This window comes from Pleuronectes platessa, chromosome 3 (assembly GCF_947347685.1).
Source record: "Pleuronectes platessa chromosome 3, fPlePla1.1, whole genome shotgun sequence".
Taxonomy (NCBI): domain Eukaryota; kingdom Metazoa; phylum Chordata; class Actinopteri; order Pleuronectiformes; family Pleuronectidae; genus Pleuronectes; species Pleuronectes platessa.
In genome coordinates this window covers 22,973,332-23,000,920 of record NC_070628.1, presented here as the reverse complement: position 1 = coordinate 23,000,920, position 27,589 = coordinate 22,973,332, and the positions used below count along the sequence as shown (strand labels likewise).

Here is a 27,589-nt window from a genome sequence, read left to right as displayed (position 1 = left end):
GTAGCGATTCTGCCATCTAGTGACTGGCTGAAGTAACTACAACTGCCTGGTTCATCAGCACCCATAGAAACAGGCCTAACTTCAGTATGTCATCTTTCACCAGATTAATGACACAATATTTACTCTACTGGATCATTGTCATATAGATTATTATTCAATGTGTTACATCTCTAGAAGGAAGGTTTGTGGAAGCAGTTTTTATTTGCGAAGCTTGGAAATAAAGCTAGAATGTTGAAATGGAATATAATGTTGATCAATCATTGCAACTGTTTTCTTATTAACCCATGTAGTGTTGGACACTTCTGTTTGCATGACACGAAAATAAAGTAGCAACCAATCCATCACTGATGTCATCAATGTGTTTCTTGTGCCCAAGAATTGTCCTTGAGTATTTCAAGGGCTGAGTTAAAGTATGACATTTTATGTATTTTGTGGCAAACTCCCTTAAAAAGAGACAAATTCACGCATGAATTCAAATACATTTTATTTATCCAGCATGATGTATGAAACAGTACATTTACAGTAAAATAGTCAATGAAAAATGAACAAGCTTGCTATAAAAAGTATAAATATAAAACAATCCTCAGAATTTTAAGGAACTACATTTTGTCGTTTGACATAAATAAACTATAGGCTTTCTCTTAGTATATATTGTCTAAACCAGTAAGACAAAAACAGCAAATGCCTCTTCTCTTTGAAAAGTTCATAGGGTTCTTTCCTCGAATCGAGACTAAAGATCAACGTGGACTATATACAGTCTATCATGTCAGCACCAATAAAACCATACTGATGTTTTTTTATACTCTGTGCACATGTGTATGTGCGTACGGCCTGAATTTGTGCGGTGGAGGCAGAGAGATAATCACACAAAGATTTATCACCATTGTTTTGAAGAGGCATTCTCTTCATTCATGGTGGTTTTTCACTACCGGCGTCAGGTTAAGTCTGACCAGCACGGTCTCTATTGACTTTTTTATATGTTTACTTTGACAGAAATAAGCAACAGCCACAACATAGTTGGACTGTTGCTAATGCTTTGGCTCAATTCAGTGTTGTCCTCTTTTTCTCTGACATATAAAAACTCCCAATTGGCTGCTTCGAGCTCGGATCCCGAACGCTGCGAAAACTCATTTCCCTTGCATTCGCCAGGCTGAACCTTTAGAAGGTTAGTGTGTCAGAGTGTTTTCCTCTCCCAGCTTCTGGGACAAGATGGCAGTATAGGTTTCCATCTAATAACAATAACAAAATTGCCTCTTTCTTGGTATACAAGGCTAAAAAAGTATGAGTAAACATCAACATTTAAGCCTGAGAGAACATAAAAAATATGCCATGTGCTTTATAAAAACTTACAAAAACTATAAAAATAATATAGCCTGAAAATCCTTAAGATTTGTGGTACTCTTTCGATCCAGCCTTTGCCTTAAACATTTCATGGAATAAACTGACTCCACTACTCTATGTACAATATGTATAGCTTGGCGACTCTCAACAATCGACTGTAGCCTTCTTCTGAATGTTCATCATCTGAGGTTAACAAATGTCTTTTCCTGACTAACAACAGCATGTCTGAGTGTGTGTGTTACAAAAAACAAACAAATTCTGTAGGGACTGCGTCAGCAGCTGCTCTTGGGATTCGTAGACAATGCCCTCGTGGAGAGGCGTTCTGAGCTGCCATAAATCTGGGAATGGCCCGATTTAACACGTGTTGGAGAGCCACAGGAGTAAGGTGCCACATCTGCACGCCACATCACCAGCTCCAAGGACCGGGGCTCCAGCAGAGACCTAGACCAGCCCGGCCTCCCGGCACATTCGATAGAACTGCCCCCGCTGTGCAATGAGGTTGGCTGGAGTGTCCATCTCGGAAATGTGGCCTCTGTCCATTACGATCACTCTATGGAGCAGCAAAAAAAGGATACAGACGTTTTGAAATTATTGATCGTTTAATTGTTGGAACTAAATGATCATTTGTTTGCACAATAATTCGATTTCTATCTACTGTTTTGTTTGTGAAGGGTCAAAGGTAAGACAAATTCCCAGTACATGTTTTTCAGAATCCATACTAATGCCTATCTATTGGTTATTTTTTTGGACCAAAAACATCCAAAAGTCTTCAGGTTACAGTGACAGGAAACAGACCAAATCAGCAAACTTACATTTGAGAATCGGTAGTCATTAAACTTGAGATATTCTACTTGATAAATATCTTGTCACTGACCATTTGACCTTTGACTTGATGCATAATTGTCTTTGATTAAAACGTACCTTGTGTAGTCCATGATGGTGTTCAGGCGGTGAGCGATGGTCAGGACGGTGCAGTCTTCAAACTGTGTGCGGATTGTGGACTGGATGAGTGTGTCTGTCTCCAGGTCCACAGCAGCTGTCGCCTCGTCCAACACCAGGATCTTGGTTTTCCTCAGCAAGGCTCTTGCCAGGCACACGAGCTGGCGCTGACCCAGACTACACAGACAAAAGGAGAGTTGGAGAGGGACGAGTGGAATCACATACTAGACGGGGACTGATCCTGGAACTTAGTGTAGATCCCTTTATAATAATTTAACAATGACTGACTTGGCTAAACAAATAGCTGGTTGTTTATCTGCACTGCAACGTGTCGTACCTGAGGTTTTCTCCTCCCTCGGAGCATTCGTGGTTGAGTTTGTCAGGCAGATTGGAGATAAAGTTTTTGAGGTGAGCCAGCTCCAATGAACTCCATATCTCTTCATCAGTGTAGGTGTCAAAGGGGTCAAGGTTCATCCGGAGGGAGCCTGAGAACAGCACGGGGTCCTGGGGGAGAGGAGAGCAGCTGTTATCCAGCACTGAACTGTTCGGATCACTAACAGGATTATTACAATTGGGAACGGATTAATTTGGAGTGGATACAGATTGAAGCTATTGCAAACAGTTTATATGATGAAAGCCAGGACTCAGTTTTTGTTATTTCTACTGTCATACCTGAGGAATGATAGTAATGCGGGATCTGAGGTCGTGGAGTCCGATTTCTTCGATGTTGACGCCATCAATGAAGATCTTTCCCTTCGCCGCCTCTAAGATCCTGAAGATTCCCAGGGCAAGTGAGGACTTCCCTGCACCCGTTCGACCCACAATTCCAACCTGTGAGAAGAGGTTTTTAGTTAGAATTTAAGTATGATATTACGCTGCAATTTGTGTGATCCAGGATTAAGTCAGGTTTGTGTGTTTTATATCAAATTAAATGACTCACCTTCTCTCTTTCATGAATATGCAAGGTAATGCCTTTCAGAGCCAACTCAAGGCCTTTACGGTACTGCAGTCCGTAGTCCTGGAACTCTATGGTGCCGTTCTGGGGCCAGGCCTGGGGCAAGGAGCTGCCCTCTATACTCCAACTGGCCTAAATGAGACCATAACAAAGGATTAGTTCAGATCAGAGAAGACCCTCTCCTTTACATTGTTGGATTATTTTGTCTGCTAGGCAGTGATTCTATGTCAGTGTACCTCTTTAGCAGTGTCTGCGTACTCGCTGACTCTCTCCACAGAAACAATGTTGTTTTCCACATCGGTCCAGGATCTCACAATCCAGCTCAGGAGTCCAGTCACCTGCAGTATCCAAGACAGCACGGTTCACTTCAAAGTCTTTTATTCATTGCCACATGCAACATGCAACTGGAGGGTAGTTAATACGCTGAGTGCTGGGACACCTCCAGAACTGCAGTGTGTCTGTGTGTGTTTGTGTGTGTGTGTGTGTGTGTGTGTGTGTGTGTGTGTGTGTGTGTGTGTGTGTGAGTGTGTGTGTGTGTGAGCATGTAGGTAGAGCCACTTACCTGGAGGGAGTGTGACACAGCCAAACCAACCATGCCCGGGCTCAGTGTGCCTTTTCCCATCACAGAGAGAATGGCGGCAGCTAAGACCACGCCATTACCCACAAACTCCAGGTTGACTGCCAGCCACCTGTGGATGTAACAATGATTTAGTTGTGGGCTGACAAGTTCCAAAATATCTCCTGATTATCAAAGCCAGAGGCAGTTTGTTTAACCATTACCGTGCTTTTAAGGAATTTAATAATTATATTAAAACACTTCAGAATTCACAATCACAAATCATCTCACCGGGTGGCCACGAATCGGGGGAAGTAGGAGGTCTGATTGAAGTCGACCCTCTGGTTGGCCTGTAGAATGAACCTGGACTGCTCCCCGAAGGCCCGGATGACGCCGGCGCCCTGCACCGTCTCATTGAAGTGGGTGTAAATTGGCGAGCGGCTCACAGCTTCCAGCCGGCGCAGCTGACAGGATGTGGCGACGTAGAAGCTCTGTAGCCCACAGTGGAAAAGTAAAACACCAGCTTTAATGAGTGCAATCGAAGGGGGAGCGCTCAGGGCTTTCCCATAATTCATTGTGAATGCACGTTACATCTATGTTAGCAAGTGGGGGAACAAAATACATGTGAAAGGCAAAAATCTGAAGGGTTGGTTTTGGAAGTCAGAGCGTTCCAATAACACACAGTAATGGGACCCAGCTCGTGGTGATCCATGTTTAAAATAATGCTCTCAAAGAAGAAGCAAGGATCAAAGTCATAGATGTGTGTGGGGGGGGGGGGGGTGTACCTGGACGAAGGTGTAGAGGAAGGCGAGCGGGAGGATGATCACAGCTGCGAAGGGCATGGCGATCAGCACAATGATGCAGACCTCCATGAGCTTGAAGACGTAGCTCAGCATCATCTTCAAGCCGTCGGGCACCATGCAGTCAATGGCGTCGATCTCTTTGGCAAAGCGGTTGAGCAGGTTGCCGCTGGGCGTGCACTCAAAGAAGGACATGGGGGAGCGCAGCACGTTGATCAGCAGGTCCATGTGCAGGTGGCGAGAGGCGATGATGCCGCAGATCGAGATGGCAACGGTTGTGCCAAAGATAGAGATGCCTGAACAAAACGGAGAGATGTTCTATCAAACCGGAGCCAGACATTATAAACCAATGAGAACTGTTCAAACATTTGGAGTGTTTGTCCTTGAGGACTCACGCCATTAACTAACTGACCTTGTACGAAGCCCAGAGCCCCAAACACAGTCAGCTTCAGGTCTGTATCGATCTGGGTGCCGTTAACAATGGGGTCATCGGCCCACATGCTGAGCCAGTAGCTGTACGCCAGTGAGGCGCCCTGCTGGAAGGCGTACAGGAAGACGATGGGAATGATGATGGCCAAGCTGATTGTCTTGAAGTACTTCTTGTACATGTCCAACCTCACCTTTTGCAGAAAAACACAAAAGTACTTGTCAGTCTCAAGGAATTAAAGGAACCCTTTGTTTGTCTGTGTATCAATATCAAATCTGTAACGACTGAATGACTTATATATGATGTTGCATTTCTGGTCACCAGATGAAAGTAAGTCTAATATTCCTTCTCATTTTAGCTCTATTTTGTTCCCTTTACTTCTGAGCAAAATCTATCTCTTTAGCTGCTTAAAGCTAAACTACGTCCACCAGCTATTTGCTAAATGTGTTTGTTATGTGATGAAGAGGATGTTTTTTTATTTTTATTACTGAAAACAGCTACTTGCTGCAGACTAAAACAACATGTTTCTAATAACTGTGAGTGTAAACTAAAATATATAATTTTTGGCTGAGAGATATTATTATTAATTATAAGAATATCTTTATGGGGAGAAGCTATTGTCAGACTCACCCTTCCAGTGTGGGCCTTGTCAGCCACGGTCAACTTGCCCAAGTCCTCTGGTATCTGTTCCTGGTCCGTTTCAGACACGGGCTCCATATTCTGCAGGTTGGTATTAGTGGTGTCACCCCTGGAGAATGTGGAGAAGCCAAAAGTCAGCGTCATAAAAAAGATGCTAAGGAAGCCACACAGCTTTATGACACTTTATGCGTTTGTTAGGTACCCGATGAGCTGCTCCTGGGACAGGTCTCTGGAGAACGGCATGAAGTCGACCATGCTGAGGCGAGCGTTGGACCTCCTGGACCCGGCTACAGGAAAAGGACATGTTTAATGCACATGTAAGTACACTTTACTCTTTTATATAAAACTTATGATGACAGTGTCTCTTGAATTTTGTGCTGAAACGTCTCCTCACCTCTCTGTATGGCGCTCTCTTTTCGCTCTGTGTTGTTTGCAAAGGTGTGGATGAAGTCAGCAAATGCACCGTGTCGGCTCAGGAGCTCCTGGTAGGAGCCGCTCTCTGTGATTTCTCCATCTACCATGACGAGAAGGTGGTCGGCCTGCGGCAGGAAGCTCATCCCATGGGTCACCAGGATGCGGGTCTGCGCAGCAAGCCGCACAGGTCAGAAAAATAGGATGTAAGCACAATCTGACACTAAATTGAAGCTTTCTTCAAAAACAAGAGTGTCACCAAAGTGGTGGTTTCCGTGCGATGATAACACTAGCACTGGACTTGTGCTTGTAAGTGGTTTAGGACTCATAAAACCATGTTTTGGCTCTTTGTAGCTGAATTGCAGAGGTTTAACTGCACTGTGCAGCATCTGTTACATGCATTACCTTGTCTCTGAGCACTCCTTTGGGTCCAATGACTTTGTCGAAGATGTGCTGACCCACGTGCGCATCAACGGCAGACAGCGGATCATCCAGCAGGTACACATCCGCCTTCCTGTAGACAGCCCTGGCCAGGCTCACCCTCTGCTTCTGCCCGCCCGAGAGGTTCAGTCCCTGCATGACCAAGATTAGATGAACATTTCAGACATAACTCAGATGATTTCAAGACAAGAAATAATTTTAATTGTTTATTTTAAAAGAGAAAAACATTTGCATACCTTCTCTCCGATTTCTGTTAAATCTCCAGCTGGAAGAATGTCCAGATCTGGCAGCAGAGCACAGGCTTCCAGCACACGGTGGTACCATGTTTTCAGCTTTTCACGGCCAAAAAGGATGTTGTCGTGGACCGTGGCGTTCTGGATCCACGCCTGCTGTGGCACATAAGCCAAGGAGCCCTGTGGAGACAGACGTCCAAAGTGAGACTGTCAATATTTATTAAAACGTAACCCGCAAACTACAAATAGATCTTGCACATGGGACATGAGCTCAGCACCTTGACAACGACTTGACCGTTTCTTTTCTCTGTTTCTCCGAGCATGGCGGACAACAGAGACGACTTTCCACTGCCCACATGTCCCACTACAGCAACGAGGGAACCTCGTGGCACGCGGATGTTGATCCTGTCAACAAGGAGGGGAATTATCCAGTCAGTGTCTCTTAATTTTATTGATTTAGTTTATTTTAATGTTCATTTTCACAGCTCATACCTTTTCAGACACGGAGGGCCCTCTGCAGACCAGCTGAAGGTGCCGTTGTCGATCACCACGTCTTCCCCATCTGAACGAGAAAGAAACACTGAGTGAACTCAATAAACACCAAAGGCAGAACATGTTCTTTCAACCTGAGCGACAAACAAACCTTCAAAATAAAATTCCTCTCTTGAAGTGACTTGTCAGAGAGCAGTCTGGGCATAATTACAAGAGAACTTGCTTAATCCTCCAAATTACAGAGCTGTTGCTTTTTTACGAGCTGTCTTAGGAAGTGTTGACGGATCACAGACACAGTGCTCGGTATGTTTTTCATTTCTCTATAAATCATATGTCTGAATTCATGCTCTGATTTACGATCAACCGCGAAATGGGAACATCCTATAATTAACGTGTCTACCAGTCAGGCCGAGACCCAGGAAGTGACAGTGCACATGAGCAATACAAGGCTGTGGGGCTACACAGATATAAACAGCAAGTCTTGCGGGCTGCTTGTATCGATTATGACCGCCTATGATTTAAGACAGACAAATTATGGAAATTGGTGACACTAAACAGTGCAGTATAGTAGTATATTCATGCAGTGTAATAGTTTATGAACGGGTGGGGCTCCTACCACAACTCAATGGATCCTTTGAGACATTGTCCACTTTCAGTTCTTCTGAGCACAGGTACTTCCCCAGACGTCTGAGTGAAACCACAGCCTGAAACAGAGTCAGTGGTTGGTTAACTGACCTGTTTGCTGCACCAGCCACCGTGGGAGGAGAAACATCTCAGAGCAGCAATATTACCCACCTGCATGGTTGTGCTTATTGCAAATGGCAGCTGACTGAGCGGCGTCTTCAGGATGTTGATCAGCGCCATGGAGACAAAGACCTTCTGTGCGTCGAGGACGTTTCTTTCGTCCAGCGTCACGTAGACTCCAAACATTGAGAAGGCAATCTAGGAAAGAGAAAGATGCTCAAAGTTAGATGTATATAATAATCATAATCATAATAATCATAATAATTATAATAATCATAATAATCATAATTATGTCACACTTAATTTATATAGGCCAGTACTTCTCTTAACAATGTGACAAAGTACTTAACAAAGACAAGTAAAACAAACAAAGATGGACATTGGAACTAGAGCAGTGCAAAGGACAGAGCTATATCAGGCTTTGGGTAAACACACATGTTAGTACAATCGATGAACAACCGGTTTTGGTCTTTTTGCGCAACGAACGTATCTCTCTCTATATATACCTCTGTCAACCTTGGAATTAGTTTCTTTATTAGGAGCTCTTTCAGTTTCCTGCTCTTACCAGGAAAGAGGAGGAGTTGAAGGAAGCAATGGAGACAGAATAAAGGATCTGAGACTTTTTCAGAGCCTCCAGCTCCTTCTCTCTGTAGCCCAACACCTGCTCCAGGAAGGCCTTCTCCCAGGCGTAAAACTTCAAGATCTTTATTCCATTCAGGATCTCGTTCATCAGTCTGATGCGGCCGTCCATGAACTTCATCTGGATCTCCTGTTGACCACAAGGAATGTGTTTTTCAATTTTCTTCTTCCATTTTATGATTGAAATAAAATGTCTAAAGCTGACACTGGGTTACAGTGGAAAGACAGTCACCCATTAAGACGAAAACAAATCCATACATTTGTGAACATGGGTTTGTCTGCCCTTGTTACAGCTACAGTTTCCTGAACATCACAGAAGTTGTTTAATTCAGCAAGAATTTACTGCCTGTTACATTCTAGTGATTTTTTATGACAAGGAAACAACAAAGGGCCAGGAATGTGGTCACACCGTTGAAGCCAACGTTCGATTAAATTGGCGTCCAAATTTACAGAACCGTCTGTTGTTTTGCCAAAGAATGGAAAAATTATGTCTTCCTACTGCCCACCCTTTCCTGCCATTGTTTTTCAAACATGTTATATGGGGCAGACATCAAAAGGACAAGGGAGAATGTACCATCCAGGCCAAACACCCACACTGCTCTTCAGCCACTATCTAAACCAGCTGTGGCTTCCCTGACCCAACATGCCAGATGTCAGCCTCACTGGAGCGAAGGAGCAATAGATTCCTGTAACTGCTTTTACCTGCAGCTTGCTCCTTTTCTTTGCAATGAATCCGTTGAGTGGAAAAATGAGGATGACAGTGGCAATTCCTGCCAAAGCCGACGGGCCCAGATGCTGAATAAAAGAAGGGATAAAAGCGCGTTAAAGGGCTTCTGAGTAAAATGCACGCATTTGTGCATGAATGGGAGGCATTGTGAAGATACTACACTTGGACATACCTGCCAGAGGAAGAAGAGACAAAGAGCAATCTCAATAGGAGCCAGCCAGACAGCATTGAAGTACACCACAAAGTCCATGAGCTTCTGAGTGTCTGCAGAAACCAGATTCACAATCTCGCCCACGGTGCACGTCCTCCTGGAAGCGCTGTTTATCACCAGAGACTGGAGTGACAACAAAAGAGACAAAGACGTTTAGCCCTCAGTGCATATTGTGTACAATATAATTTGACACCCTCATAAAGGTTTCCGACAATCATACATCTTAGGTGAAGTGCACATAACCACACTCTGCGTAGAGTTTCCAGTCTGGAAGCAAAGCAGGCTTTCTGTTTTTGCCAGTTGAGACATAATTTATGTCACGTCTAGAGGTTGCATGTCTTGGGGACGCAGATCTACCCACCTTCCTGTAAACCAAGCCCATAACAGCCGTCTTCACCCTCATCCCCACGGTGAAGCAGGCGTACATGTACTGATGGTTGAAGAGCGACTGGAGGCAGGAGAGCAGGAACATCAGGGTGGCATAGAAGTAGCCTTTCCACAGCGGGGCGTCTTCGTCTCTCATGAAACCCAGAAGAAGACTGAGGCAGAGGAGAAGCAACACAAACAGGTTCCTTAGAAGTTTGAATATGTTTATTACAACATTTTTGTTTGACCCTTGAGTGTACTTTTGCGTCACTGTCTTTACTTTATCAAAACCCTATGTGATTTTCCCTGGAAAGTAGCGAATGATACCAATCAAATCAGATGCAGGCGGGCTTTTACCCTGTCAACACAGCTTTTACTGTGTTTTTTCACTCAATCTGGTTATTATTTGACTTTCATTGCGTGTCTTAAACCAAGGGCCTTGAGCGCTGCTGTGGCTGCTGGCTGACTGGTCTGCACAAAGCAAGCTCGGGTTGCACAACAGTGCTCAGCCTGTGGCCGTGCTGCCCTCACACTTGGCCAGCGGCTCCCTTATTGTGGTCCCATTGCTTTGCTGCCATTTAGAGCCTCCTTTCGCTCCCCGCCTGTCCTCCGTGCTGGAGCACAGAGGGCTGCGGTCTCGTCGACTTTTCTTGCTCACAGCTCCATGACCATAATTAACACTTCCACTGATTCTGTGCAGTGCATCAACAACAACATTCCAGTCTGGCCAGAGGGATGCTGTGGATAGTGGCGGGTCAGCCGTGACCTGTTTTCACTGCTGCCAGCCTCTGTTGTTGTTTGGTTGTGTGTATAACAAATCGTTTTAAATAGAACAATGAAGGTGACATATCTGGAGTTTCTTATGCGACCGTGTCTATTTATCTATCTACACAGTGGTATTTTGGGGTTTCCCCCCCACAATCTTCAAAACCCATGTTTCTATAAATTATCATACCAGGAAAAATAAATCTCTTTCCCTTCAATCTCCCAATTGAATTGGACAGTTTCGCCTAAAACCCCACTATAAAATCCTTTTTATACTCTAGCCTGGAGTGCTGTGCATCCAGGAGCTGAGGTGTGGGATATTGGCTGCAACTTCCTTAATACAGAGTATGCAATTCCATTTAATTTGTGGAGCACTGAAAAAGTTACATGGGAAAAACACTGCAACATTTCTTTCCAAATGTAATGACACGGTTACTTATGATCCATTGAGCAGTTTTATTTTAAATTGTCTAATTATCAACTGCCTGATTTCTGTCTTTGTGCTAATACCAGCAATATCTATGACCCAATAAGGCCTGAACCTTATGGAACTGGGTTGAGGTGCAGCTAAGCTAAGACACATGGGAGCGCGCTTCCACCTCATGTCTCACCTGAGCACCTGTGGGATGGCGAACATGAAGGCATCGTGGCATATGATGCACAGGGTACCGGTCAGGAAGTATGGACCAAACTTGCGGGCCAGCGTCCTGAGCAGGAAGAAGCCGGAGCTCTGCTCCTTCTGCAGCTTCCTGAGGAGCTGGGCCTGGTCTGGCAGTCTGCCCCCCAGCGCCGCACCCGACGCCAAAGCCTTCTCCTGCCTGCCAATGGGGGAAAACGCACATGTAGTTAGAGACGAGACTTCTGTGTCAGAGATGCCCCGACATGCTTCTGGTGCCTTTCAAGTCTTTAATGTAAAACACATTTTGTAAAAAAAAAAGGGTTTTATGAATGCCAACACCGATGGACTGAAGAATCTGCCAGCAGCAGTAAAAGACATTATTTAATGACATAATAACTTGGAGGCAGATCTTCAAAGAACTGTCTCATGTTAACAAGCTTTGAAAATGACACAGGGCTCTTGTCTTGACATGAGGGTATAATGTGTCCTCAAGCGACTCCTCTGGACCCAGTTTCTGCCCTCGAATGCCTCTGGTAATGAGACGTACCAAATTCATCTACCGCAATCATGGCTAAATCATGCTCTGCTTGGGTGATTAATTCAGCTAACACCATGTAAACGTGTGACCGCGTCGCAATAAAATGGAATTGATGCTTTGGCTGTTAAACCATGACAATAGTGAGAGCTGTGTAGTGGTTAACAAGCTCGTGTCAAAACAGCAGGACATACGAGCCAGAGGAAACATGGAGGACAACGTGTGCACGCCCTGCACATGTCGTTTCCCTGTGAAGTTTGGTCCTCTGCCACACATTCATGTTATAACTCTGGGCTAATACACATAGAAGATTAGGAAGCCTATCCCGGGGGGATTCAATAAATGGAAGATCAGTTTGTTCCTCAGAAGGACACAGTTATGTTATAACTTCTGGAAGAGGCTTTTTAAAGAAAATCAATCGGGTTTGATGTCTTCAGGGTAATCTCTACGCTTTAGAGTCTAAAATTTCACAAGAGAAAGTCTGTGTTATAAGAGTTTGTTAATCACACAAGGATCATGAAATTAAATGCTACTGTTTGTACTGTGGAAATGTAGGATCCGGTGCTTTTGGAACTTGATCTGCACCGGGGACAAAAGGTCTGGATGTCTTGACCTAGGCTCTTTCAACTTTGACCAACACTTAAATGCTGGGATTCACTTTTAAACCACCAGGCATCAATTCATTATCAGTTCAATTCTCACTTCTGAAGTTTGGCACATTCCGCTGCCCAGTCCTGATCGAGCTCAGACATGATCTTGTGTGACGTGTCTTCCTGCCTCAGGGTCCACAGGTCTTCTGCTGCCAGTGGGTTACGATAGCCCTTCACAACAAGCCTGCAGGGGGAGCACAGCGATGATTCATGCTCAATCGTCAACAAGACACGCATATTATTGTAAACAAGCACAAACTGTCATAGTAATGAGTCAGCCGAGGGCCTAAAAATGAGAGGGTTCTGAAGAACCACCTTACCCAGTGAACCACCAGAAGAGGATCTTTGACAGGAAAGAAGCATCTTTCACGGGACAGGGATTCTGCAACAGACAAAGACCAGACTCACTGTTGTTTTCGTAGTAAATCTCCTGACACTCAGAAGCTTTCAAGAAACACACAAGCTTCAGCGAGGCCGTCGGGTCATGGTTGAATGCCGCACTTGTGAAGGGGTCAAGATTGAGAATGCTGATGTGCGCAAACATCGCTGTACAATCAGGTGGTCCATTGTGGGAGAGAACTCCCACATGACAGAATAAATAGAGCTCAGTGTTAGCACCGGGCAAAGATGACGTTTTGAGGTCTGGTGCAGACGGGGCGGAAATGTGTCATCACAAACTGTCCAACGGGTGGACAGAGAGACAGACGCACACACACCAGATACACAGAAAGTTTGTGCTCTCACGCATACCTTATGCCGTTCCTCCACCCTGCCACCCCCGCACGTGGTGTTTGCTCTCTTTAATATGAGCACACTTGCCCTTCGTCCCCTCACTTCCCCTCTTCCTGTGAGTAACTCTAACCAGACCTCGGGGTTGGAGAAGAGGTGGAGGAGGAAGAGGAGCACGCAGCGAGGAGCGACCAATGGGTGTGTCCATCACGCCAGACTGCGGCTTCTGCACCCACAGCCTCCCCGCCGCCCGCCAAGAGTTTGTAAGGGACTTTTCCAGCTATTTTGTTTATTACCGGGGAAACAATACACCGCACGTCGAATTGATTGATTAGAAACAATATATTTCATCCACCTGTCAGCTGCTCTACAACAGTACCTAGATATTTTGAGGTTGTAGGGTTCTTGTCAGGCTTGTGTTTGATGGGATCTGTATTTTAATAATGGCTGACATAAGCAGCAGTCATGATGTCATCCGATGCGGAAGTGAGTGAGTTGTGTTGATGGTATGCAGGAGAGCAATGTCAAAGACACACTCGCACCCATCCACAGTCCTCTCACAGGAAGCAAAAGTGGTGAAGTGAGAGAGAAAGGAGGGAGGGAGGTGAATCACTCATCATCATTTCCTCCAAAAGGGAAAAGTGTCTTCACAAAAACAAAGCTGAAACCACAAGACAGTTGCTCAGGCATTTTTCCATCCCATGTAAATGGACCTTTTTGACGGAAGTGGGACACATTCTCTTCCGGCCTACCTTTTCCAAGACGGTTTTTCCCACTGGAGGCTGGTCAGCAAAACAGCACAGGAAGAGCTGGGCCAGCTGGATTGTGAAGTAGGAGAAGAAGGCGAGGTATCGTACAATGTCTGAGGCAATGCCCTGTGGAATAAGTAAGAAAACACAGAATGAGAAGGCTGCAGTAGAGTCTGAAAAAAGAGTTCCTTGAGTTTATTTGCTTTAAACTTTGCCAGACTAGTTTCGTAAATGTGTCTTTTATGAAAAACCAAGGCCAATATTAATTGGCCTCATGGCCAAGCAAATGCCAAAGAAAAAATAACATTGAACTTACATCCAGGCATAAGGGTTTCAACTGGATCAAAATGTTATTTTATGTCTTTCAACATAATTAGCAAATCACACAGCATCCTGTGGCTTTGTGTGCAGATCCACAGCGCCATTAGTTCCACTTTATGTTTTTTTTCCCATGCTTGTGCATTGTATAGAGATCACAGACACAATATATGGTATTTTGGAGATTTAGTCTAAATCAGAGTGAAAACCCAAACTCTTTAATGGCTTACTTTATATAAATGAAGCCATAGTTAAAGCTGCCTCTCAGTCACGCTAAGCGGACGTATCTGTAAATAGGCAGATTGTGGTTTTACAAACCCGCACTCTCACTTTCGATCAAGGCAACAGCTGTGATATTAACCACTATGTGACTTTTGTGAAATGTCGAGCTGCTGTGTTATTCTTGACGTACAGAAACTGCGGGCGCTGGCAGAGTTTGTTTACTACTGGGTCAACACCCCTGCCACAGCCTGCCTGTTGTGCAGCCGTATGGGTACCCATGGAGAGCAGAGCCATGGTAAACAGTAAAATGAGTTTCTCTGAAAAGTGTGGGGCTGTGCTCAGAAAGGAGATATGAAGGGTACAAATGGATCCGGCCACACGCTGAAAAAAAAAGGGCCAGGATGGTTGGAGAGTGGGTGGGAAAAATGTAGGTCAAGTGACCAAGAATGGCCGAAGGTCCACAAACATGAACTCTGTCAACTCGAGCCGTCAACACAGCAACGTGAATCACACACAGACAACTGCTGACGTGTGCTGAATCATATTGTCTCACAACATGACAGCATCTATTGTAAAATCTGCAATATGTATATGTTCAAATATATAAAAACTACTGAAAAAATAGTGTTGTGCTGTTTTATAAAAGCTGATACTGGTTGGGATGAATGAGGAAAGAGTCAAATGGGAGCTTAAAAGTTCACTTTGGTTTCTAAACTCTGAAAAACATTTGGGGGAATTTGGAAGTTAGATGAAAAGATTGGTTACACTTTCATCACTGTACACAAAATATAAAAGGTAACACAAGCAGGTTATATCAGCTAACATTTAGTCTGTACAACCTTAACAAAATCCACTATCCAGCACATTTAAAGTTCCTTACGCGACACATTAAATCTTTAATCTGTGGGAGAAGGTGAAACAAAATCCCTGCTACCTGGATGCACCTGCCTAACAATAGTCTGACACATGACGTTGCATGAGGAAAAGGTGTGGCTGGATGGTATTATTAAGGATGTGTTAAATTAACACATTATATTATATTATATTATACTGCATTACATTGCATATTGCAATCTGACTCTGTTCACTGTCTTGCTTTTTGCATTTCACTTTTTACTTCACTTTTTATATCTTTTATCTATTATATATATTTTATTTAGATATGTTTATATCTAAATAAATGTTACTTTGTATAAATATTATAAAAAGGGAGTAAATAAGAAGTAAATAGTGAGTAAATATATATTGTTTCTTTTTATTGCTTTTCTTATGTGTGTTGTATTTATTGTGTTTTATGTTTTTATGTTTCTATGTTCATTGTATGCACCAATAACCAGAGCAAATTCCTTGTAGGTGTAAACCTACTTGGCAATAAATACTTTCTGATTCTGATTCTGATTCTGATTATGAGCTGAAAAGTAAAATGATTGAATGATTTGGATCAAGAGGTTAATATTCAAAGAAATGTTGTCACGTGTGTCCCCCATGTGCACGTGTGACTTTACATCTACGTCTACATTCCAAAGGGCATTATGTGTGGATGCATTGATTTCCATCTGGCTGTGTTTACAGCAGTGTAGGCCCATAAACACAGCGCTGACGTTCCTCTGGTCTGACCCTGGGCAGCCGTGTCTCACCAGCAGTTATCCCAGGGCCATCATTACTCTCCCCCTAGCAGTGTGGGAATGTCACACCGAGGACGATAAAAACAGAGAGATGGATGTGTGTGTGTGTGTGTGTTTGTGTCTTTTTATAGAAATGCAAATGCGACTGCCCCACGGCCCTGTGTGCGCTTAAATAGAAACCTATCCCATGCAACAATGATTGCAGTGTCTGACAGGAGACACAGGAAGAAAAGGGAAACTTAAACACACACGGGCTTGACCAGAATTGGCGGTGTCATCCTCCAGCACTTGGTTAACTTTAGGTTACCCTGGTTAAAATTGGTGGATGTAAAAGAAATGCTTTGCTGACAAAGGGATATCTCCGGTTTTGCGCCTGGAGTCTTGTGTCTAGACTCTGGGTAGAAGTAGACCTGATTAGATATCCCCGCTCACCGTTTTCACACTGCAGGTTCAACGGGTTCAAAACTGAAAAACACTCTTTGGCTGCCACTTATACCTGATTTACGATATAGAGGGTACTTTTGTGGGGTTGTAATATACAGCAGCATGTGCTATTATATTACACATTCTATTCATGTTAAATCATACAGCACAGTGTTAATATTACATCTTAATAGGCTAACTATATACCTCGTCCATGGCCAGCTGGATCTTCGCTCGGAGAGGCACCAGGGAGCAGACGACAGCCAAGACCCAGAACAGGAAGAGGAACACTGAGGAGCGGCAGCCTCGTATTCTTTCCAACTGGATGATGCATAAGGCCAGAATCTAGACAAAGACACAGAAAGACAGAAAGGACCGATTTAGAGAATTCGCATGAGTGGTTCTTATTTCACAAGAGAGGAAATGAATCTGTCTCGGAGCCAGAGAGAGAGCAGAGCGCCAAAACTCCATGGACAAAAACAAGGACAGAAAAAAATAAATAATATGATTTCCAAGTAGTAAAATCCCTGAAGTAAATTCACACCAAACCTTTTTTTCTTCTTTTCTTTTGTGAAGAATCCTTTAAAAACATGAAGTAACTCCGGGAAAATGACGCCCCAGGACATGGAGCACTAGCTCCCCTGTATTAGCCACCAATGTTTTCAACAGAGCAGAGAGGATGGAGTCAGATTTATGCTGATCTAACGTAGGCGATGGTGGTTTTAAGAATCCACTTTGGTTTCTGGGATTCCCCCGGCCGCAGGGACAGATGTGACTTGGCAGACTTCCGCCTTTAAAGAAATGCACATGTATAGTGTGCTGCGTGCCCTAAACATATTGCTCAAAGTTACTATTTCGGTTAACAAAGACGATAGTTGTATTTAGTGTTTTTTTCCTCTCATTCAGTGGACCCAGTTATCTATCTGTTGTCATAGAAATCCTGTGTCTGTTATTGAACCTCTGTAATTGGTTCCTCTTTAAGTGGTCGGCCAAGCAAGACGTCACTTTCTCATACTAGCTCATCACCCAGTGGCGAGATCGCTGGTTTAGGCTTAATAATAAGAAACATATTGGTTACTATGGGATGAGGCACAGCATCGTCCTGATATAAACTACAGTGGTCTGGTAATTATATAAGTCTTTCCAGTCAACAAGCCGATACACTGTAGGTGGAAATGTGAACAAGAGGGTGGAAATCTCTCTGGTTGATATAAACAACATCCAGGGTTCCTGTTTACTCAGTGTTGTGACGATTTCATTTTTTTGTTCATTCACATTTCCCTCCTACTTCTTGGCAGTGCATCGAAGGATGAATGTAGATAGTAAGCCACTCTGCAGTCACACGTATGGGGAATTTAGAGTCCCCGGTCCACTCCAACGTCTCTGGGATGTTGGAGCCAAAGGCACACAACGCACGTGAATGGTTTAATGTGATGGTAAAAGGTGCTTGTTATTAATGCAGCAGATATAAAGCAAGATTTGTATTTATATGAATGGTTTGTGATTGAACAGTGAATCAAGACTGATGATTATTCTTTATTTTGCTCTGCTTAAGTCTCAAACACCTCCTAACTAAATACCTGAGTCTTCAGCTCTACTGTGATCAGCAGCTTGTCACTAACTCTACTGTTTGGTGGCGGGCAGGTAGCCGACAGTGGTGCTGGGGCTGCAGATCAAAGACAGCAGTGGGACAGATAACATTCACTTTTTGGGATAAACACAATAGATACTTGTTTTCTCTAGATTTTTGTCTATACATCCACCTGAATGTTGATCTGTGGTGTTATTCTGACTTTAACATATATCCAGACAGAGATGCTTTAAACCTGTAATGTAATATAAGCTATCGATGTGACATGAATTCTATATGTGAGTTTATATCTTATATCTTGTACACTATTTTTCTATTTATTATGATATCTAATGCGATCTAATGTATATATTCTGTATTCCTGAAACATCACAATGTTTGTTCAAAAAGGATTGTGGGTATTTAAGATGGTGGTACAGAAATGTACCAAGTGGGAGACTGGAAAACCAAAAACAAAGAGCTCAAAGACACAAAAATACTCCAGAGAACTACTTTGCTAGCATCTCTGATATTTAAATGAACTAACAGCTCTTTAGGTGGGGCCTGGACCTCAGCTATACATTGCCAGCGTCTCTTCTATTATAGCCCTATGCTCTGACGTTCCCTATAGCTGTAAACCATCAGCCCGTCGGTTTGTACAAGTCCGTGGGTGGAACTAAGAACTTTCTGTTCCGAACTTCTGGGTCTCTGAGTCCGGATGTGAGGAGATTGAGGCTGCATCCGCCCAATTACAAACCTCTATGTAAAGTAGTGAAAGCAAATGTATGGCTGACCCTGGGTCAACCATACATTTCCAGTGTCCCTCCTATTATAGCCCTGTGCTCTGACTTGTCATCTTGATGTAAACCATCAGCCCATCGGTTGGACCGAGTCAGTGGGTGGAACTAAGTCCATCACTCAGCCCCGAATCGAAACCCTACCTTATAATTACATGGGTGTAATGTGTGCAGCGCTGGGGAAGGAACTGGAGCTTTACGTAATGTTATTGCTGATTATAGTCAGTGTCATGTGTGTACTTTCAATGACTTTCATCGCTAGTGACCATGATTCGTCCTGTGGGCTGCCTGACTCAGGCAAAATCGTTCCCATATATCAGCCCTAGTAGAAGGGCAACAAAACAAGTTGGTCGAAGCAACAAGAGCACAGTGTTCCCGGACTGCATCCAGAGAACGGCTGGTGGTGGGTGGCTACAATCAACATCCAGAAAATTACATGCTTTGATAATAAAGATAGATTTGGCCAGTAGAATCAACGATTAACAACGTGCTGGTAGTTTGTTGTCTGGCCCTCGGGAGTGATTAATGACGTCCTTAAAATATCTCTCTTTTTTTTTATGTATCCTTCTATAGAAAAGGCGTCTGAGTTGTATTTTTACCCAAACAAGTGCTGGTATTTACTCAGGAGTCTGAAAAGACCACAGGTGGGCCAGGCTGTCTGACTTGGAGAGGGAGACTGTGCAGGACCTGTGCTGGGCTGCAGAGAGAGGGAGCTCTGTGAGCGAGGCTCTCCGGCTCTGTGGGTCAGCTTCACAGACTCACTGGACTACAGCAACCCTCCCTATCCGGGCTGAGCTGCATTGTAATTCTTAAATCACTCCTGCGCAGCATAAACATGCATTTCAAACTTGTCATGCCACCCATGTTGTGAGCTGCACCCTTCTTCTGTTTGAGCCCACGCATCATTTAAGCATCATTTAACACGAGTGGGGTCGATGCTTCAAGAAACATTCGGGGCCACTTCCATCAACGCATGCTGCTGAAAACATTTCTGTGATTGCACACTGGTCCTTATCTTTTATAAATAATGATCTGTAGCCCACCTCACACACCACCCTGATCCAGGCGGTGGGGGAATACTATGGTTTGATTCAAGATGTAAGGAGGGGGAAAAGCCAAACAACAATTGTAAAAATTAAAGACCTGAGCAGACAGCATAAATATATACTAGTAGTACAGATTTGGAGCATTTCAGTCATTTGAGCCGTTGCTCATAGTTTGGGTTTATTTTATTTAAGTCTAAACCTCAGCTTCTGAGTGAGTGTTTTGCCCTTTTTGTCTTTTCTTTCTTTCTGTTCAGGCAGTGCAATTAAACACCTTAAATACAGTTTTGGTCAGAACAATGGCACTCAACAGAAGAAACTGGCGTCAGGCCCATCAGCATACCTGTAGAACCTTTACAGGCTGAATCTCTCTGTGTAATTAGGTTAAACATACGCTACGACTGCGAGTCGTCACCATTGTATTCAGCGGTTTTGTGTTTTTTAAAGATAAAGAGATTCATATGAAGTTTGATTCAAAGCACATGATTAGTCAATGCGCACTGAGCGACACAGCCGCTGCATTAATGGACAAACTTGACGCAAGCTCTCAAGTGCACAAGCAGCAACTGCCAGTGCTCACATCTGAGTGGCTGGCCTGTAATCTGTGACGTGGGGTAATTATATAAAATCATGCTGAGTTTGAGCCTGAAATATCGTGATTCATGTAAATATTGTCTCTTACCGACAAAGCCCCTAAACAATCCTATTTAATTGCACTGGGACTTTGCATATATGTACACTGAACCACATCAAGCAGTAATTCATGTCACTAAATATACTGTATATTCTGTACCCTGGTGCATAATGGTAAAAGAAAGTTTTTTTTTTCAGGGTACTGTGGTGTGTGCATTGCCTAGAAATCGGGGCCCTGTTACGTAACTTTGCGCCTCAATGTCTGGCCAACATACAGCACGTACGCTATATATTCTGTCATGTTTCTGCACATTAACATGTGAGCAAGCAGGACACATGAGGAAATATGCCCACGTCTCCGTTGCCCTAAGCAACACGCGGGGGGGGGGGGGGGGGGGGTTGAAATGTGTAATTTGGGCTGCAAATCAAAGGCCATGGTTGAGACCTTTTTCATACATGAACCCAAAATACATTTAAGTAAACTATTGTACAGTTGCATAAGTCTTGTTTAACAGCTAAAAGTGGAGAGTCATGGTTAAAGCCCTGTAACATGGTTTGCTTTGTATCACACCCAGTTTGATTAGAGGGGTATCTTGAATGTGCAGTTTTCCCTGTTCTGTAATAGTGCTAACTCTATACACATACATTTAAGGCCTGCATCATCTTAATGTAACTTTAAGTCATCTGTATCCAATTTGGGCAGACATATGTAAATGTGTGGGTAAATGCTAGTTTGAGGAACCACAGTATTTACCACAGTGATGCTGCGTATGATGGGGCTCAGTAGGAAGACCATGTGCTGGTGGATCTCCTCGCTCCTCTCCAGCAGAATATAGAAGAACTCCACGAAGCCGAAGGAGGCCAGCAGGAAGCCCAACACCTGAACAGTACAGGAAATGAATGACATGCTGATGGGAGGATCTTCTTTGCATCTGCATTTGCACATCTGTTTTAATTTATGTGAATATAAATGGACAATACACTGAAGAATGGCCAAAGTCTGTGTGAAGTCTCACCATCTTAGAGGAGCAGAGGCAGGACATCTGAATCCGTCCACGGTCATGGCAGTAGAGGTGGAGGCAGTAGAAAGGAGCCAGAAACCACAGGTAGATACAGGGAACCCACACCAGCACCGTGTTCTGGAAACACTGAGTCAGGTCCGGGTTGGCCGTGTACCATGTTCGATTCCAGTCCTAAAACAGACACATTGTAAGAAAAGTAGAAAGAAAAAAAAAAGATTAAGAGAACGTATTTATGAGTCATGAATTGAGGTCAAACTGTGAGATCATATTCATCATCATGACAGACACAGCTGGCGAGAGCTGAGTCCAGAGAATCGAGACTTGGTGCACGTCCTAAGTTTCATCCATCAAGGCGCTGGCAAGTGAAACCACAGTAAGTTTACAGAAAATCTATCTGTGCCCAATCCTGAGAGAGTGTGAGTTGGAAGAAGCCTTCGTTTTGCTGAAAAGAATCAGTTTTCCTCTCTGTGTCTCTGACTCGTTTCCTAATTTGAGCAGAACAGTAAAAACTGTCAACACATTAAACAGTGAGGTCAAGGATTATAGTAATAGCAATAAAAGCCCACGCATACGAGGTGTGTTGGGCAAATGCTGCCAAATGTGTGCGATTACGCAACAGCAGCAGCAGCAGCAGCCAGAACCAGGATAGGTCATCTATTGTTTTAAAAGAGAATTCCATGGAGCTAAGTGACTTGTTGTTGTTGCTTGTCTTGTCTATCACCTGACTGGTCTAATGAGGGGCACAGTGTCTGGCTGCACTAGCTGCCCTGCGGAGTCGCCACAGGAAGTGGTTTAAAGATTCAAGTATGGCAGAGCAGTCTGGCCCCGCTGGTAGACTCCCAAATTGGATAAGGGAGAGCGAGGCCACAATTGGTGGCAGCTGCAGGATCATGATGCAACAACCGGCCCAACGTCCACGCAGTGAGTGAAGTGAGGATGGTGAGATGTTCACATTCATCATGATATAGTGATTAATACAGGTTTACCATCAATGGCGTCTGAATCATTGGTCTTACTGTCGCCTACCCGTTTGAGTTCAAATGAAAGCTTGTCCCAACTCCACCACAAGTCAAACCCAGGTGTTCCCACATAAATCCTCATAACATAGCTGGCTAGGGATATGTAATAAACTTGCCATTTTTCACATACTGCACAGTAGAGTGGTCTCTGTGAACGCTAATGCACCGCAACGTGTTTAAGTGATACATCTCTTGAGAAGCAGCGAGTGGGAGGCTACTTTTCACAGACCCCTCTGACTCCTGTGGTCAGTGGCAGGCAGATGAACGCAGCACTTTGATGCAAGAGATCCAACTTGTCAAACACATTCTGGGCTTTTCTCTTGTGCATTTTTCTCAGTGCTTATCCTGTTACTCACCCTGGGCTGAAATGCTGGAAGTAAACTAGCAGATGCCAGCAGCTTGGGCACGGGCAGGTGCCTATTTTTACCTGACAAACACTGTGATGTGAACATTTTGAAAGAGACTTGAACTTGTACTGCGAATCTGCTTAATGTCCTTTGCTTTGCGATGCCGGCCTAATAACCCCCTTGTAACGCAAATCGTGCAAATAAAAAGGTTAAATAAGTGAAATTTTCCACCTTGCTTGTTAGAAAAACAGGACTGAGCAGCATTATGCACTTAGGAACTCAATAATTTTAGAGAGTAACTGTCCCTCTGCTGACACTTTCACCAAGACCTTGACCTCTTGTTTAGATAACAGGATGGATTGGTTAAAGATGAAAGAAAGTAAATGTGCTGTTTGCTCCTGAACTGAACATGCTTGAGTTCCGTATTAAAGCCATATAATCCCACAGCAATAACCCACAGATGTGACTAATGATACAGCAGTGATGCCTCACCTAAAGTATGCAAAGGGTTGATTACCGCCGCTAATAACTGACGGCTTCGGAGCCGACCAGAGACAACAACATGTTTTTAAAACAGTCCTCGGCGCTGATTAAAGGATGTTCTGTGGCTAAGAGAATCACATCTGCACTTTGAACTTTCACAGCAGAAGGGTTTTGATTTGCAGATTACTTTCAATTTTTCGACAATGGGTGTTTTGCAGAGGCCAGCGCAGCTGTAATGAGAAACAGAGGGAGAGCGGAACCGGTGGGGTGAGGGGGGGCGAGCTGGGATTTAGTAAATTTGGATTTTCCAGCTGGACTGCGGCCATTCGTCTATTTTTCGAGCCGGGATTCAGAATGTGGAGGTTTGCTGATATACAAGTCTAATAAGCCTGTCCAGCTACAGCACCTCGACTCAGTGTGCCAAAGCCTGACTGGTCAGCATCTCATTGCGCTGAATCACAGGGCAGAGTGACGGTAAACAGGCATAGACCAAAGTCTCCCAGTTGGATTGGCTTGCTAATGCCCCCCCCCGATCTGTACAGGGTGCAACAGATAAGTTCAGTGTATCCTATGCTGAGTTTCTTTCTGTGCTGCTGCTGAGTTCTGCCAGCAAACATTATCTACCCCCACACAAGTTAAAAAGTTGTAATCGTATTGTTAACTTAAACTTTGAGCAGAATGGTAAAAACCTGTTGAATACAAATATCAGCATAGTTGATGGCCAAGGACCATGCATGCTAATGTGGCTAACGCTAATACTTTATATCCTCCATCTTATAAATTGTCACAATAAAACATGTTAATAAGACTAATTAAGCAAATGATCAGAACTGTCTCAATGTGTAAAGATGTTCAATTTCCATAAACAATTGTGAATGATTCAGCCTCAGAAAGACACAGTCAAACTTTTAAATAAACATTTAGTCCTTTATAAACATTACTATTAGCCTATGTGACATGAGCAACAACAAAAATTCACTTTATATAAACTTTATACACTTAAAGTCACTATCAGTAGACTGGGTGCACGATCTGCTCATGACAGAAAATGAAAAACACTCAGTAAATACGGGAGATTCCAGGGTCAGTGAAGGCATCACAAACTCACCCACAGAGGGTCCAGACCACTGAGTCTGCAGAAGGCATCCATCCACTCGCTCGCTCCTTCCTCCCAGAAGTTCCACTTGCTGGGATTGAACAACCCTGCTTCTGACGCTGGGCAGCACACACACTCAGCACCAGTGTGTGTGTGTGAGTGTGTGTGATGGTAGGGAGAAAGAACAGTATATGTGTCCCTATTCCTCTCTTACTAATGCTGGTATTTCTTGGAATTAGCTGCGTCTCTGTCTGGGTGGCACGCTCTGTGTTTATTAGTGTGCGAGAGTGTGTCTGTTAAACTTTTCCTTCTCCTTTAATAAACCATCTTCTCTCAATGAAACTCTGTTTCTGTCTGCCTCGCTGTTTGAACTGCTGCTGCCCTGAGATCCTCTGTCCTTCTGACTCTCACTCGGTCTGCTTGCTGTTTATGAGTATGTCTCCTTGTTGGGTGGGTGGAATATTTCTCTCTCTCTCTCTCTCTCTCTCTCTCTCTCTCTCTCTCTCTCTCTCTCTCTCTCTCTCTCTCACTCGCACCCCTCTCTTCTCTCCCACATCTACTGGATTTCGATCAAAACACCACAGCTACTCCCCTTAATGGGATGACATTCGCACACCCAGACACACTCCTCCCACTTTCCCTCGTTGCCCCTTACCTACTTTTACATTCCCTCTTTTCCCCCCTTTCCCCCTCTTTTCCCCCCTTTCTCCCACATCCCAGACCACCAGCCCTTTAGCCAAACACTGTCTGTTTGTGGATTCAAACTGAGAAGAGAAACACCGGAATAAATGCCAGTTTTTTAAGTTTGAGTTATAAGATCACAAAAAAAAAAAACACTGACACAAGCATCACTAGGTACAGAGACCCTAAGGTACTGAAAGGCAATATATGTTTTACACCTGAGCTATGAAGCAGGAGGTAGTTGGATTGAAATTGATGGGATTTGTCCATTTGTATGTCAGTCACAACCATAACGCTGCAGTTTTAATACAGTTTGGGCTAAACTTGTGGAGTTTAACACAAGTTGGTAGGGAGCTGGGTACTATTGATTTATTTTTTCAAACCCATCAAAGGTCAAGGTCACAAAGTTTTGATGCTAAAATGTCTTTTATTCATTTACTTTGATTAAATCATGAATAAATATCTACACACGTTAAATGTACCAAATTAGAAAAAACAATAACAACATAAAGAAATGGTTCATTAATATTAATAGCTACACTACACATATGCCCACAAAATAAATATATTATGTTCATCAGGTCTTCACTAGTTTATGTGGTATGGAAGTTATTTAACAGTTGTGATCAAATTATAATATCCATATCTTGATAAAACATTACATTGTGCATACAACAAATATCCATTCTGGGACTAAAGAGGCTCCATACAAGTGACTGTTGTGTGACAGATCTTTATCATATTATAATCTTGTGCTTAGCTCTAGTGCATATAAAAAAAAATCCCTTTTGGGGACTTAAGGGGTTCTGTATGAGTTGTGAGTTATGACTGTTGTGATGCATATTTCATATGTATATCAGCACTGTTGTGCAAGGCTAAGCAAAGCATAACATACCAGCACGTACGAGTGGAGTCACCTTTAAGCTGGACACAAGCGTTGACTTATAACAAGTTCGAAATTTATGATTTCATTCCAGACTTATACTGATTCGACTATTTCTGCTCAATGGAAAATGTACAGTCACCTCATTGACACAAACCATCACATGCATTTCCAAGTATTGCAACACAGCTTGCTGATAAAGGAAGAAAAGTCAGTAGATCTGTTAATTAGTCATCTCAGGAACTTGCACTGTAAGTGGAAAATTACTGCGCAACTGTGTCTCAACGAGTCACGTTGAATTATGTGTTTTAAAGTCTGTGGCCATCTTGTGAATGAAGGTATAGTGAGTGGCACTAGTGGTGCAACATGCTGTTAAATCTTAACAGGGTGAAATGGCATTTGGCCATTCTGCTGCCCACTCCAAGAAACAACTCCCAGCGGATATCAAATCTGCCCCAACCATGCCTTGTTTTAAAAATAGATTGAAACTATTTTCCGGTGCCGTCCCTCAATCACTTCAACATTATCTCTTTTATACTGTTGTACACCGTTTCTATTCTTAACCTTTTTGACTGCCATTCTTTTGTACAGGTTCTTTGTACTCTTATTTTCATACTTCTTTTATGACCTCTGTGAATTACAATGTGCTACACATTTATCAAGTGTCAAAAAAAAAGAGAGTAACTCTGCTATTTGACACTGGGATTAAAAAAACAATCATAAAATAAGAATACAGCAACATGTATCTCCAGAAATATTATAAGCACAAAAACAAGTGTGTGTGTGTCATCAAAGCTCTTTGTAGTCTGCTGAAATGCATCACAGAATGGCGTGTCGATGGTCACTATGGTCAAGACACAGGGAAATATCCCACACAGCAGCTGCACAGGAAAGTATGACACCAGCTCGACTGGGACTAACACCACCGCTGACATCGTCACCGCGGAAACATGGAAAGTTCGGCAGAGAGGCAGCAGACCACCACCAGGCCCTGTGTCTCGCCATGCGCAAATATGAGATTATTATTCTTTTAAAAGTGAGTCATCACTTTATATTTCTCTTGCAGACGAAGTGTTTTCAACCCCGGTGCAAAAGGCTGAGAAATAAATAACGTGATGTGTGAATTCATTTGAATTTGAAAAATTAAAAAGTTGGATTTGAGGCTGTTGTTTAAAGGTCTAATTGGAGGTGACACAAGGAAGCTGGAACTTAAACCTGTGGTTAAAAGTAACGGTTAGAGGGTAAATATTTTGTGCTGGGTGTGTTTCTGGTAAGAAGGTCAGGAAGTTCAAAATGTCCATTTTCTGTCCCCATAGTTTATGCTGCTGCCTTTAGCCTTTGTGCAGCTTCTAAGAGAAAATAAGTGACTGCAACAGAGTCTAATGTAGCTGTCAGACAGATCTAAACAGCCAGGGTCTAACTGAATGTTGTGTTATGTCTCCGTCCCACAGCCTGACTT

At 43.5% G+C, this 27,589-nt stretch overlaps 1 protein-coding gene across 2 annotated transcripts; it reads right to left on the bottom strand.

The window, feature by feature from the left end:
- Positions 1-467: 467 nt before the first annotated feature.
- abcc6a (ATP-binding cassette, sub-family C (CFTR/MRP), member 6a) lies at positions 468-25,053 on the bottom strand. Of its 2 annotated transcripts, XM_053419365.1 has the most exons (31): positions 24,579-25,053; positions 21,616-21,792; positions 21,354-21,479; positions 16,764-16,901; positions 13,972-14,094; positions 12,811-12,872; positions 12,543-12,674; positions 11,298-11,504; positions 9,917-10,094; positions 9,517-9,678; positions 9,320-9,412; positions 8,544-8,747; positions 8,030-8,176; positions 7,851-7,938; positions 7,235-7,304; positions 7,021-7,147; positions 6,746-6,922; positions 6,474-6,641; positions 6,052-6,238; positions 5,860-5,944; positions 5,649-5,766; positions 5,004-5,211; positions 4,577-4,887; positions 4,083-4,282; positions 3,798-3,924; positions 3,472-3,573; positions 3,221-3,367; positions 2,953-3,111; positions 2,618-2,784; positions 2,263-2,457; positions 468-1,891 (listed from the first exon to the last, which is right to left on the bottom strand). In XM_053419365.1, exons 1-31 carry the CDS (start codon positions 24,618-24,620, stop codon positions 1,783-1,785), a joined length of 4,536 nt encoding a protein of 1,511 aa, XP_053275340.1. In that variant the 5' UTR covers positions 24,621-25,053; the 3' UTR covers positions 468-1,782. The 2 variants fall into 2 exon arrangements, with proteins under 2 accessions (XP_053275340.1, XP_053275341.1); XM_053419366.1 differs by lacking the exons at positions 21,354-21,479; positions 21,616-21,792; positions 24,579-25,053 and adding an exon at positions 17,106-17,241.
- Between the last annotated feature and the right edge of the window lie 2,536 nt (positions 25,054-27,589).